This window comes from Melospiza georgiana, chromosome 16 (genome assembly GCF_028018845.1).
Source record: "Melospiza georgiana isolate bMelGeo1 chromosome 16, bMelGeo1.pri, whole genome shotgun sequence".
Lineage (NCBI taxonomy): Eukaryota > Metazoa > Chordata > Aves > Passeriformes > Passerellidae > Melospiza > Melospiza georgiana.
This window is the reverse complement of record NC_080445.1, coordinates 4,109,027-4,123,971: the sequence shown is the minus strand read 5'-3', so window position 1 is coordinate 4,123,971 and position 14,945 is coordinate 4,109,027. Positions and strand designations below refer to the sequence as shown.

The 14,945-nt window shown below is 39.0% G+C and overlaps 1 protein-coding gene across 1 annotated transcript in view; it reads left to right on the top strand.

The window, feature by feature from the left end:
- The first annotated feature begins 400 nt into the window (after positions 1 to 400).
- Positions 401 to 14,945, top strand: part of SDK1 (sidekick cell adhesion molecule 1) — a 384,823-nt gene continuing 370,278 nt past the window's right edge. Inside the window, exon 1 of the mRNA XM_058035661.1 lies at positions 401 to 1,270. Coding sequence (XP_057891644.1) covers positions 811 to 1,270 — 460 coding nt within the window. The 5' untranslated portion in view covers positions 401 to 810. The remainder of the gene's footprint in view (positions 1,271 to 14,945) is intronic.

The window sequence follows — 14,945 nt, the reverse complement described above, 5'->3', positions numbered from 1 at the left end:
TCACCTTGTTGCTGTTTGTTTCGGGAGATTTTCGCTCCCCCCACCCCGGACACTGTCCAGCTGAGGGTTTGCTTCCTCGCTGCGTCCACAACCGGCCAGAGAAAGAGCGCTTTCTCTGTTAGAGGTGATTTTTGTCGTGGTCTCCCTGCAAGGAAGGGATCGGCACTAGCCTTCGAGGAGGGAGACAGGATCAACTGAGGTTTTCCCTACCTCCGGCTGAACGTGAGGAGTTCAAGTGACACCGGCACCGGCCTGTGGCTGACTGCACAGCGAGCTGGAATCACAGCCGGAGCTGCTCGATTTACCTGCTCGAGGACCCTTCAAACCCTTCTATTGACGGTAGAGATTTGTATTCCAAGGAAAATCGGATTAATATAAACTATGCAGAGCTTTGCGGGGATATCAGGAGACTACCCTGTCTGCATGGCTAATCTTGAAATTGTCTGAAATAAATCCTTAGCGCAAGGAATAACGAGATACTTTCAATTAGTTTTTTTTTTTCCTTGTCGCTTTTTTCCCCCCCTTCTGCGAGAATTTTTAACACTTCCATCGGAGGGTTTGTACAGGAGAATGGGACACATGCTGGAGAACTCGCCACGCTCCACAAAAATGATGGGGGTAACAGTTTCCATCACTGTTGCGGTATAAAAGGTTCTCTTTGGATTGTCTGCTGGTGGCTGCTAAGATGGATCAGTTTCTCCCTGTTCCTGTTTGCGATGTGCTGAAGGATCCGGATTTACTGAAATACTGACGCCCAATGAACTTACTCCCTCTCTGCTGAAAGCATCGGATGTGACAGTGCAGAGAAACATGTGTTTCACATTTCTGACTGGTTGTTTTGGTGCAATCAATACCTCCACAAGAAACATTGACTTAGGTGGCGACTGTCATAGCGAGAGGCACACGGAGCGCTGCTCCCGGCTTGCAGGCGGAGCGAGCACAAATCAAAGAGCCCGCCGATCCTGGCAAGTGGGGGCTTCGCTTCCCCCCACAGCGCGGGGCACAGGCTCCCGACCCTCCTCAGAGAGCCCGGCCCGCGGGTGCGGAATGAGCGATGACCAAAGCGCTGCCAGGAGTGGCAGCCAGTCGGATCGGATGGGCATCAGTGAGGCAATACCGGTTGAAAGAAAGGTGGATCGCGAAATTATTGCCCGAAGGAATAGCAGGCGAGGCGGAATGATGATAAAGTTAAACTTCTGTTTCATCTTCTGTCGGGGATGGTGGGCGTTTCTGTTGCTTCAGCTCCACATGTTGCAAGCACTGGCACAAGGTAGGGCTAGAGACATTTTTGTTTATAGAAATGCTGCATCTGCCTTCTGAGAGCAAGGGACTCTTGCTCGGGTACAGACAAACCCTTTTACTTTTATCCTTATCAGAGATAAACTGCAGAATTCGCACTGAGCTGATTCATGTAGGAATGGTCGTTTCTTACACACAATCGTTTCTTTATGGAGCAGGGATTTGCAAACTGTACCTTCATGTTTCTCTCCCTTTCTAGTCCTATCCTTATCCTATCCCAACCTCCCACGGAGAATCACAGTCCTGCTTTTTAAATGTACTTAAATGCATCCGTGCTGTTCTTTCAGGCAGCAAAAGAGTTAACTGCTGGTTTTGTGTGTGTGTGTCTCTGTGTCTGTGTGTGTGTGTTTAAAACCACTGTGCTCTGAGATAAGTTATTAGGAGAAGGGGAGTCATAAATCCTCCGACTAGAACTAAACCAGGCATGTAAAAGGAATTCTTTAAACATATGAGCACTATTCTATGTGAGCCTCGGTCTCAGCATTGTTCATTTCTTTTGGATTGCCAAGTAACATTTACCCGAGACAAAAACTGCAATTGATTCGTATCTGAGCATTTCCACATCAGAGATCCTTGCAGTCAAATGAGTCACTTGTAAACGAAGGGTCAGAGTCGACCAATAGACTTTAAATACCAAGTGTCAGTCACTTTGCATGTAAATTCCCTTCTCAAAAAATGGCCAAATGTAGCTTAATTCTTAATAATCCTTTGACAGAGTAAACAATAAATGGCAGGCAGAAGCATTACAGTTGGCTGCGCCAAATAACACGCTGAACAAACGCAGCTTTCACTTTCTTTGCTGGGTTGAGTTTTATTGCTGTGTGCATTGTCTGGCTGAAGTGGGGTGTGCTGGACAATGCAGAACTGTATCGAGTGGGACCAGGAGTTAGTTATTAAAGCGGAAGTTAATACTCCATGAAGGGGAATAGTCTTTGTGGTTTAGCTCTTTGTTTTCAAGTATTTCACAGGGAACAACAGTGCATTCAGTTGTAATAAGTGGATGGGGCTCATGTGTTGAGGAAGAGGAGTTGGAAGCCAAGTCTGCCGTAGTTTGTCTGCTCTGGGTTTACTGCTGCATCCTCGGAAAGTTTGGAGCCGCAGGATACAGAAGAGATTTAATCCAGTGTTTTACATGGACTCCACCCTCATAAACCTTTCTCAGTGCTTTGTTTATGCTGTCACTGCTATTCCCAAATTACTTCTGCTGAGGCCTGCAAGCCCTAACAGGGTATTGTTATCCTGAAACAAGCCATACCTGACATAATTATCTCCGCAAATTAAAATTCACGTCACTTTTTGCTTTTTCTCTTTTGGTAGTTGTTGTTGATAGGTGCCAATATGATGCTTCATGTTGGCAGATAAATGCTGGTGATTCTTGCTGCTTACCTTAAAAAAAAAAAAAAAATAAAAGGTAGTTTTAGGTGCCAGGGATTCAGGAATCACTTTAGGTGCTAGTTTTTCTATGGTTAGTAGTAAACTAGCCACCTTACTGGATTAAAAGTGAATTGAAACTTTTGTTTAGCGCACAGTAGAGCATAATTTTTCAATCGCTTATTTCAGATTACTCAGCATTTGCAGTAGTGTCAATTTCAGGTACTGTGTATCTCAGTTTGTAGTGTATACAAACTATCCCCCAAAAAAGTCCTTACACCAAGTTAGCTTTAAGTAACTAAGAGTACTTAAGGCAAGGAGGGGAAGGGAAGAGAATAAGATATATTATTTATGAAAAATATTGGGGCAGATAAAGCTATGAAGTGTAGAAGACGTGAAACAATGAAAGATAAAACAATTATGTAATGCAGAAACAAAATACATTGTAATTTTTATATAATGCTGAAGATTAATTAGTCCTCTTAAGAATTATTTGACACAAAAACCAGTGTGGTGGTCTTGATGTAGAGGGCTTTTATTGGAATTTCACAAAATTTGAATTAATTTATAACTTATGGTTCTTTTTGCACTCAGAATTCTAATGGATTCTAAGACATTCATCATTTTTATGCAAAAATTTACTTTAGAAGATGACAATATAAAAGTCCTTCATGAAAATGGAAATTCTGTCACAGAAGTTTCTAATGGAATGATGTGGTCATATGCATGAGAGAATTACATGACTTCAATCTTTTTATAAGATAAAAAAATGAACATTCTAAATATGTGGGCCATGGCTCTTCTGAATGAATCACAATACAATGCTATAACCAGCTAATGTTTCCATAATAACTATTCCAGCATTAAAGACAGAAGAAGTATTTCAGGCATACTGAAATGCAGGTTCTTCATTCCTAGGAAACAGATCAGGTAAAGTTGTTGAGATCAAGTATCTTATACTTCAAGGTGAACAGAAGAAATGAGTTTCAGCTGCAACAGGTTGGTTGAGTATTCTCTAAACTTGAATGATCATCCATGTGAAAGCTGATCTCATGGTGAACTGTAGACAAAACCACTTGTAAATTCATTTTGTGCTTAGGTCTTCACCTGTTCTGTCTTCTGATAGTTGCATTACATATTTCAATATAAAATTTATCTGCTTTCTTTTTCCTTTTTAAAGTGAGTTTAATGAGTCTAAAATGTCCATTGGGTTGTTGTCCTGAGTAATGAAGGATTCTCTTTGAACCTTAGTGTTGGTGTGCATGGTGGGAGTGACGTTCAGGGTACAGAAGACAAAGGCTGTGGCCTGTCCCAGGCTGGGAATGGAGCTCCCGCTCCTGTGAGGGCCAGGGCTCTGCACAGGGCCCCCTCACACTTGGGGTGTGTCTGCACTGGCCCAGCTCAGAAAAATTAACCTGTACGAGTCCCCAAACTGTTGCACTCTCCTTTGTTTGCTCAGCTCTCTCTGCCTGCTGGCCTCTGCCACCAGCCCTCTTTCCATGGCATTTTTATTAAATGATGTACGAGATGCTAGTTAGCCTCAAGTCATCGTGTGTCATCAAACAGTGATGAGATGCTAATCGATAATCACTATAATTATCAAATTAGACTTTGTGAGGTGGTGGTAGGAGTGAATCATTTGGCCCCAGTGGCTGCCTACTGCACTTGGAGGAACATCCTCCTGCAGAGTCTGGCTCAGGGGTCTGCGTGCCTGGGCAGAGTCCTGGGAATACACAGAGCTCCTGCAGCTTTGGAATTTATTCCTTATGTATGAGATTAACAAACACGGATGCCTACTGAGGTACAAAATGTTTACTAAACTACTGGAATATTTGTATGGAAATAGAAAAATTCTGCTTATTTAAAATAGGTTGCAAGTTGCTAGAGGCTACTCTACATGCATCTGAATGGATTTAAGTGCCTTCCCAATGTCCATCTTTTGTTGAGGAATCAAAGAATACTTTGAAATTATATTTCTTTGGATTGATAGCTGTTGTTCAGAAAGATTTTAAAATAGATAAAAGAAGAGCAAAGCTTTAAGCTTCTCCAGCAGAAGCCTGGTATCTTTAAATATTAAGAAAGAGAAGCTTGTCTGATTTTTCTTAGTTTTATGGCAATGGAACTGTAATCTTTTTATGCTACTTAATCAAATCTGTATTCAGAATTCTACAAATACCTGAATGTACATTTAACGTGATATTGATATGCATTATGCTTTGAAAGAAGCCATGACCCAGTAGAGAGATGAAAATGTTTCTGGGGCCCAACTTCCTTAATTCAAATATTTGATCTCGTGTATTATAAATATGCTGAGTATAAGAAGCCTTTTCAAGCAAATTTCAAATTGCATTAGGTGCAGAGATGATAAACAACTTCCATATAGAGTATTTGGTTGTTAGGAGGATGGAGAGATGGTACAATGTTAGGGCAATACCTACTGGAGAGTGAAAAAGATTATGAATTAAATGTAGAAGGAACCATTTCTAATTCCAAAAGACTCTGTTACTCTTTATTGGAAACTAAAGATTTTTTCTTGGGTTTGCCTTTTGTGTTTCTTTTCTTTAGAAGAGCATTTTAAGTATGTGCTAGTTTTAAGCAGTTGGCTTTTTTGTGTATATAATTATAATAATTAAGCAATTGATTTGGAGGAGTAGATCCAGTCTAAATAGAAGTGGGGTGGAGATCGTTGGCATTTTCTGTGGCCAGATCATGCGACTTCTCACTCTCTCTGCTGTGGTAACTCTTGGTTTGCTTTATATGTTTATGTTTTGCTGGAAAAGTACCTATTCTTAAGACTTCTTACAGCAAGTTCAAAGAGCTGTGAGCACATAATATTAACATTCCAAGTGCAGAGTTTCACTTGGTTCCTTGAAAGTGCAGTGTAATGGTCCTGTTAGAGGTGAAGGGAGACCATAAGTAATGGGTGTTTATTATCATTGTGTTCATGCACTGCCAGGAGATGCTCAGAGCAGGAATGGCCTGGGTGTGGAGAGAGGCTGTGGTAGCTCTGCTCTGTGGCTTTCACCTCACTTAAGAAGAACATAAAGCAAATCTGTGTCTTTGAAAACTTGTTCTGGAAGGTTCTGCCATCTCTGTGCGTAGTCATGTATTTTGAATACTGAAGGCAAATGTTGTCCAATATTTTAAAGATTGCTTAAACTTAGAAATACTAAAAAACAATCTCAAATGAATTATCAGGAATCTGTTAAATGAAGGGATTGGGCTTTTGTAGAGCTGAGAGGGATTTCTTTTATTGTCTTGTTCTTATCACCATACACATACAAGGCTGGAACACATTCTTGACTCCAAAGATTTCCATGCATTTATCAACTTTCTATACATCTTTACCTGAACATCCCATTCTGGATGGCCTGGTTATTTGGTCCAGCTGGACCTTTGTGCTGTGATGAGTTTGTGAACTGACTAGAGGCAGTTAGAGTTTTCATAGAGCAAAATCTTGTTCCTGCTGAGTTCATGACAGAAATAAGCCTTTCCTCCTCCCTCTGCATATGTACATACATGACATGTATTTAAATAGCTTTTAAGGAACAAATTGATGATATGTTGATATTTTCAAGATTGTGTTTTCTTGAAGTTAAAACATATGAAATAGAACAGATTTCCTAAGATTTGTGCAGAGATTATAAAATGCCAGAAGTAAGGTACCTTTGCATCTTTAATACAAATTATTAATGCATAGACATTATGATTAAGTTTAAATTATTATTTTTCCTGTCTACACAGTCAGAACTGAGACTGAGTGCTGCCCACTACTCAGTTTTTCAGTATTTTGTTTCCTTGTCAGTGCTTGGCTCCATCTTTCATTTGCTTGAAATCTTTTAAATTCAGCACAAGAAGACTTTTGTGTGAACCAGAGGAAGAACAGTTAGCAGCTATAGCATAGCATTGGATTAGACTACTTACAGTTATTACAGCTGGAGAGCAAGTAATTGGTGAGATTTGGGTTCTATTTCTGACTATCAAGTGAGTATTTTCTAGTGAATAAAGACTCTTCCATGCACGTGCCTCAAACATGACCCTTCACCATGCACAGAGCTCAAGTAGAACAAAAATGTAACTTCATGGAAAGGCCTGTTCCCAAAGAACTTGGGGTTTCTGAAGTTACATCTGCCCCTGGAGTAAAGGACTTTGCAATTCCTTTAACAGACATGGCCTTTGGAATGCCACAGCCCCACAAGGTTCAAAGGGTGACATGGCTGAGAGGGGAGGAGCCTTTTATTTTAAAGTGATCCCAACTTCATTGCTTTTAAACATACATGACTGGGTTTGTAGGATCTGCTCATGGCACAGATTCTTGACTTCTAGATGTATGTGATACTTGTGTATCGTATCTTGAGCATTTGTATTTTTAGTTTACAAAGATTTTTTTTTGTTCTGGCTTTGCTACAGAAAATAACAAATTTATTCCTAGAATAGACACTGGTCTGTTGCTAATTGTGTTTTAGCAGTGAAATGCCTCTGAGGTGCAATACAAATGGCACCCTCACTAAGATTAGAAATTTGGATCTAGGCTTTTTAAGGGGAGCGTTTTTAATGTTCAGCTGTTTGGCTCCCTGGACCAGCACAGACTTGGGTCACACAGGCATCAGGGACAATGCAAACAAGGTGACAGGACCCGCTGGACCATGACCCTGGCAGTGTTCCTATGATCAGCTTCAACTGGGGAAGAATTTTCCAACTCTGATAAAACACAAGGCAATGTATATGGCCTGACTTCTTATAAATATGTGGAGGCTGCTGCTTCTGGGGAGAAAATAGTGAAGTGAGGTGGTTTAGAAGACTTAACTTTAGTTTTTTTTATCTGAAAGTCCCTTTCGGTGAGTTTCTCTCTCTGTTGGGTGGAGTCTTTCCAACCTGAGTTTATAAGGTAGATGCTAAATTTAAGTAATATGAAAATTCCCCTTAATCCCCTGATATCTCAATTCTGTAGGCTGATGATAGAATGATACTTTTTTCTTAAACAGGAAAGAAACTTTGCAACTTAAATTGCAAATTCCACCAGTATTACTTTTTCATGTTTCTATCTAATGCACAGATTCAGAGGGTTAAAAAGGGGAGGTGTGAACTCCAACAACTCTGATTAAAGGAAGTCTTTAGCAGCACTTAATGCAGGATGTGGAAGTGGATTGTACAATCTTACGTCACACCATTCAGATAACTTTTGAAGTGTCATTTTTATAAACAATAAAGCATTAGAGCTTTTTATGCAGATAATGTGATTCTTTAATCCTGTTTTTCTCATTTCCATGCTCTACTGCGGCAGCCTGAAGAGAAAGTTGATTCTGGTAGATAAATCAATGTCCCTTAGGTCTCTTTAAACCACTTTATGGTCTTTTAAGCCCTAAGCCATATATTTTTCCTAATAAACTCCTTGGTCTAACATGTTACCTAAAAAATAATTTGTTGGGTATTGCTCTCTTGGACCAGAAAGTAGAGAATGATGATAACATAGCTTCAGTGTGGGTTGCCAGAAGAGTCCCACATTGATTCCAGGCTGCAGTTGAAGTTTGTAACTCATTATTACACAAAGCACCAGAAGTTCTGGGGACACTGCTTTCATCCTCAGGTTCATATTTGTCAAATTTTGTGTATTTATTAGCTGAGAATGTTGTGGCTTTGATATGTGGTTTTGGCATTGAGTTCATAGGAAATCAACTCAGTAGCAATGCTACTTTTGAAGAGAAGGTGCTAAGGGAATAATGGAACTGTAGTGCAAATATTTAAAATGTTTAGACACTTAGAAAAAATTATTTTGCTGAACTAGTGCTGTTTGCTCACCTAACATTTGTGTTAAGCACAGACTCAGTTCCAACACTGTCTTTGTAGTCTGGCTGGTGCATTGGGGAATGAATGTCCCTATTTTTTATTTCTTATCTGTCAAGAAGTGCAAAGGCCATTTATGACTAAATACTTTGAAGTAACTAAATGGTATATGATTATTGGAAAAGAAATATATGGTGCAGTGCCATACCTGCAGTTCAAGGATAATACATTTATCATAACATGGACTGCATTGCTGGAGTATTGAAGTGCGTGGGTGGAGGTGAAGGGAATTCTGCATCAGTATTTCTAAATGTGTGTACTGATAAGTTTAATTTTGAGTCCTCTTGAATCTGTGCATGTAGAGGTACAACAAACTTTTCATGTTTCTGACTCTTATTTCCCTCAGGGTCAAGAGATTGAATAAACCCAGATCCTACCTATCACGTGAATGTAACATTTGCAAACCAGCACCTTTGTGCTTTCTTCCCCGCTGTCCCTGTTGTTGAGGAGAAAGTCATTGGCACTTCTGTTTTATGTTGTGATGCATAAAAAAACTTTTACAGCAGCTTTGCTGATAGTGCTCTGGCAATGCTGCTGTGCCATGGTGAAGGCAGTGCTGTTGTTTGTGTGCACATCCATCTGTGTGTCTCACCCTTCCTTCCCTCTGTTGTCTTTATCCCTTTGTCTCAGGCTGACACAATGTGCTTCTGCTCTCAGATTAGTGCTCCTCCGTGCTGTTGTGTACAAGGAATGCCTCCTGCCAGGGACAGGCTGAGGAGGAGGCTTAAACCCTCTGATTCTGCACTTGCAATGTGGAGCAGATCCCACCGTGATCCTCTCCCTGGGCACAGAGTGCCTTTTCTAGGACACGTGCATTGTGTTAAGCAGGGCTTTTATTGTGCTGGAGGCCTTGTCATCTGGAGAGCAGATGAGCAGGAAGATTGTTTAATGGTAGATTATCCCAGCATTTTTTAAAAATGTTAGATAAGTCTAAGAGGCGAGAGATGAAGAACAGTAGCTCCTGTGTTTCACCTTTTGCTATTTTTATTGCCATGCAGAAATTAGATTTGTTTTTGAAGATGGAGTAGCTGAAATTAAAAACCATTTTAATGCCACTGCAAACACCAGGTTTTAAGATAAATTCTATCAACTAATTTCCTGTTTCTCTCTAGAATTTGTTTTGTTTTTACAAATATAACTGTTCACTTGTGAACAACATCAGATGTATCTTAAATGAAGAAAGATATGTCGATTATTGTTAAATTAGTTTGTTGCATTGGCATGTGCAACCATAATCTTCTAAAGTGCTGTATTTTAACTAGAAAAAATACTTTCTTTTCATCCTTAACTTCAATTTTAAGGTTATGTTTTGTCTTCTCTCTTGGAATTGCTGTGCAAGGCTCTTACCTTTCAAGAGCTGATGAGAGGTCAGTGTTTTGTTCTGGGGTTTTTTCCTCCTCTTGAAAAGAATACATATTTTATATAGTAACTTCATAAAATTAGTCAGCTGAGAGAAGGTGTTTCCTGTTCACAGAGCCTAATCATGCTAGTGCTCATTATACATAGAACAAGGCTAAAATTTCACTTTTAGGTGTTCTGTTTCAGGGAAATGGGAGAATAGGTCAACTGACTCTAGCTTAATACAATTACAAGATAGGCAGTGATGCTATTGTTCAATGAAATCATCAACAGAAAAATTTCAAGTGACTCTCAAGATAAACCTCCCATTCATACACAACTTTGAAGCAGCAATGAATAACAAAGCAAGATTTGTATTTTGAAAACTTTTTTTCAAGCTGTTTATGTAGTACCTAACATCTTCATTTCAAGTTTCTTTATAGAAGTGTTGATAGCAATCTTACTCAGATTTAATTAATTATATATGGCTTATATTATATTTAATGGGTCAAATATTTAAGCGTATTTTTCTGAATCTTCAGTTGAGAATTCTGAGTCAATGGCACTCATGTCAGACTCAGAATTTTAAGTGCTGGTAATTCAACATTACATTCACTATGTAAATGCATCATAATTAAAATGATGCCTTGTCAATGCCATTCAGGTTTCTTGTGAGTATAATTTTCAGCTTTCACATACTGGATGTAGCTCTGTGTTCTCCTACCCAAAACCTGAACAAGACATATTTATGGTGTACTGGTGTCAGTAAAAACCTGCAGTGTTAACTGTTGTGCCTGTTTAAACTCAGAGTGAAAATCGTACTGATTCTGTTAAGGAAGTCCAGGTCTAATCTAAAACTTAATTTGTTTATATTTTTCAAATGGTTCAAATTCAGTATATATAAAAAATACTGGAGCAGCCATTTAGAAAAGACAAGATGGGTCTGCAAGTGGTCCCATGGCAGATATGGACAGTTCTCATCCATACAATTGACAAGTGAAGTCCAAGTTTTCATGCAGTATCTAAAATAGGAGATGCTGAGTAATTTTGGATTTCGACACTCAACATGTGAACAAATGTTCATACATGTCACAACAAATTTTGAAAGAATTCTCATGTTCTAAGAGTCTATCTTTAGAGCTGCAGGACATTATAAACACAGCTAAACCAACTTCTGTGCAAATGGTCACTAGAGTGGAGTAAGTGCTAGCTGTCACTTCATTAAAACTAATGGCTTAATTACTCATGTTTGCTTGAAATTCATTGCAGTGTGAAGTGATTAGGCATTGGTGCTTTGGTAAATGATGGCATATTGCACATTTTCTGTAACCCTGTAACCAATTAGTGAGTGTTGGTGTTGGGCACATGCAGTGCACCCAGTTGTCACTCATTTCATTAACATCCAGATCTGTGCCATTACCAGAAGACTTCTGTTACTTTAAACATGTGACAAAGACAATGGGGATATATATATATATATATGTAAAAGAAGCTCAGAAATGACAGCAAATAAGTACAAGACAAGATAAAAGTCACAGTGCAGTTCTAAGCACGTGACTGCCTTGACTGGAAAGCTTCCCAAACCAGTGCTGGAGTTGCCAGATACAGCATTCTCATAATTCAGTCAAATCTTCTATTCTGAGTGAAAGGCAAATGTTGCCTTCATGCATATTTGCACCTCTCTTCCAGACATCCAGTAGTCTCAGCTGTCTTGAAATTCTGGAGAAGTGGCTACATGCTGAAAAAAATGTGTATTTGCCTGCTAAACACTAAAAAGTGTTTAGATGCTGCACCAAGGCAAATAGAACACCAGACACAGCTACTCAGAACTCATGTAGTAAGTTGGCAGTAGAATGTACTGTACAGATGAATAGCTGTCTGTAGTGATTGATATAATGGGGGTTTTTTTTGAAGTCTTCAGTGTGTTCAAGGCTTCTGAAGTCCCATTTCTGATGCTGGTCAGAAGTTCCTTTACTGTTCTCATTTTTGTAGACAGAGTATTTTTGTGATTTAGATGCATATATTGCTGAATTTCAGATTTATAGGCATGAATTATGTTTAAGACTAGTTATGGTTTAAGCCCAGCTGGCAACTGAGTACCACAAAGGCACTCACTTTCCCCACCAGCAGTGGGAAGGAGAAGAGGATTGGAAAAGTGAGAAAACTTGTGGGTTGAGATAAAGACATTTTACCAGGTAAAGCAAAAGCTGTGTGTGCAAACAGAAGGCAACCCAAGGTGTCTCTTCACCTTGTCCTCTCAGCAGGCAGGTGCTCAGCCATCCCTAGCAGAGCTCATTAATGGTGATTAATGATGGCTTGGGAAGGCAAACCCATCATTCCAAACATCCCCCATTCCTTCTTCCTGCAGCTTCCCATGCCAGGCATGGCACCAGATGGTCTGGGATGTCCCTTGGGTCAGCAGTGCAGGCTGTGTCCATCCCAATTCCTTGTACAAATCCAGCCTCCTCGCTGGCAGGGTGGTGAGAGCACAAAAGGCCTTCACTCTGTGCAAGGGCTGCTCAGCAATAACAAAATCATCTCTGTGCTATCAACAATTTCTTTTTCAGCACAAATCCAAAACACAGCCCCCTACCAGCCACTGTGAAGAAAATTGACTCATCCCCAGCTCAAACCAGCAAATGACTGCATCTGTAAATGCATTTTCATTTTGTACCTTGTATATTGACAGAGAAACTGTATGAAATGGCATGATCTTAAATGGAGATCTCGAATCTCATAAATCTGCATTGTGAAATGTAATCGCATTAGAGGCAGAACACTTGTGGTTTTTCAATTATAGTGGTGCTTTTTCATATCACTGTGTGTGAAGCAGTTCTGTCAGAAACAAAGAGTTCAGAGCTCTCAGACGTACCATCTTTGAAGAAACAGCTAAAGGCAACAGGTTTCAAGCTCTTTGAAGCCTTTTCTCTCTGAGTCCTTGTTAAAGGATGGTCTCTCATAACTACTGGTCACTTACAAGTCTGTTTCTAAATTTGTGGGAAATCACATGAAGTGCATTATTGCATATTCATGTAGCACAGAAAGGCATTGTATTTTTCCCTATATAGTGCACATTTCTATTTTATAACTTGCAGAAGTTCAGTTAATTGCAGTGAACACTTTCAGTAGGAGGAGCCATCTGAACTAATATAAAGAGGAAGGGTAACATTTGTATGAGCTAGCTGAACATGATAACAAATGTAATTATGCTAATAGAACAATGTGATGTATGAAAGCAAAAAATTTTAATTTTAGCCTACATTCTGTAGAGATTACATGTTAGGAACATTCTTTGGCATAGTGCTTTATAATTTAAACAGTTTTGAAGAGTTACAAGCTTTAAATATTTGCATTGCAGTTATAAGATTCTTAATTTTCCTTTAGACATTTAAAAGCTTCAGTTGTGTTGGGATTGTTTTAAAACTTGTTTGGTAGAAGAATTAATGTATACAATGGGGTTTATAATAACCATTACTGAAGTTACACAGATTTATTCCAACGAAATTCTTCAGTGTCAATGTGTAAACTGTTCTTCTCTTACTGTTACTCTACCTAATTTTCTTTTTTTCTTCACTTAAACAAATGTGGGGGATTCTGTGTGAAAATAATGTATTTCAGCAGGTTTCAGGAACTGAGATATTGGTCTGTCCCCTCACTCAGATTGGTGAAGGAAGTAATACACTTTCCAGGTAAAAAGTCTGTTGAAATGTAAGGATTTTATGATGAAATACTTGAGTTTTGAGGTTCTTAATGAAGCCAAGGTTCAGTTCTTAATGAAGCCAAGGAGTCCCATGTTTTGGTTTCAGTTTTAGTTTTATGGTTGCTTTTTTGTTCCTTTTTTGGGTTGATTTCTTTTATGTTGTAATCTGGCTCTGTACAACAGGTTTAAGAAAATAAACAGAATCAGATTGTTGACATTATCAAAACAACAATAAGTTTTTTAAACAGAAATTTTGTTTGAACCAGGAAAAGATAAGACATGAGTTAATATCTTCATATGTATATGAAGTAAATATGTATAGTAAGAAAAAAATGTAGTACATTTTGACTAATGCTGCTTATCAAGTTGCACAGAGCAGTGATAGCTCCCCAAATTAGTAAAAGCCATAACCATCAATCTTCTACTGAATATGTGTGAGCTATTTAATAAAATTAGATATTTTTTCCAAGTCTTAAATCTTACTAGTTGTTTACGAAGATGTTCCAGACAGAAACAGAATACTGAACTGTGGGTTGCATTTGCCTGTACTTGGCTATTCCAGATTTGTAGATCCCCTAATCTCAAGAAGGCAGTGTTTATTCTGAATTCTGGCCTTTGCTTTCCCTAGATCCAAAAGAAAGATATGGGTTCTCAGTAAAACAAATATTTAGAATTGTCCAGCTTTTAGGTGTTTCACAGTCCAGAAAAATACAAGTAAATAAATGAAAAGGATTTCCTCTAGTTGTCATGCTTTCAAAAATCACTGATAGAATTAATGATATTTCATTATGTACATTTTTTTTCTCCTGTAGAAGCTTCTTCTTGTAAATCCAAGCATTCCATATTCCCAGAGCTTTCCTTTACCCTGCCTTTGATTGAGTTTTTTGGTGTTGTTTGTTAATTTATTTCTTTTGTAGCTAGTGCAGAGACTTGGCTAGCAGAATGAATGTCCTGTGTGGGAGAAAACAGAGATACTGCATAAATGGTTTTTTCCATGCTGGAAGATGAAGGATCTTTCTTGAGTTCTTATCTATAAATTCCTGATGTCATCCACCTGGGCAGAGAATAGAACACATATCTCACATCTGTGAGGTACAGGGAAAAAAGTTCAAAAGGAGAATTGGCTGAAGCTGTGGGCTCTTGCTGAAGGTTTTCTCTGAGCAGGTCTCTGGGGGCTGTGGAGGGCAGAGCTCTGCTCTCATCCTGAGCCCTTTGCAATTGTCTCTCTCACCCTGGAGCTCCTCTGGAGCCAGGAAGTCTGACCTGTTTATCTAAATCAACGTGGAATCTTTGAGATTGCAAGGAAGCCAAAAGTTCCTGCACATCAAGCAAGGATTAGTGTTGTTACACTTTAAAGTAGCACATCCCAAAACTATTTTAAAATGGTCCCTAC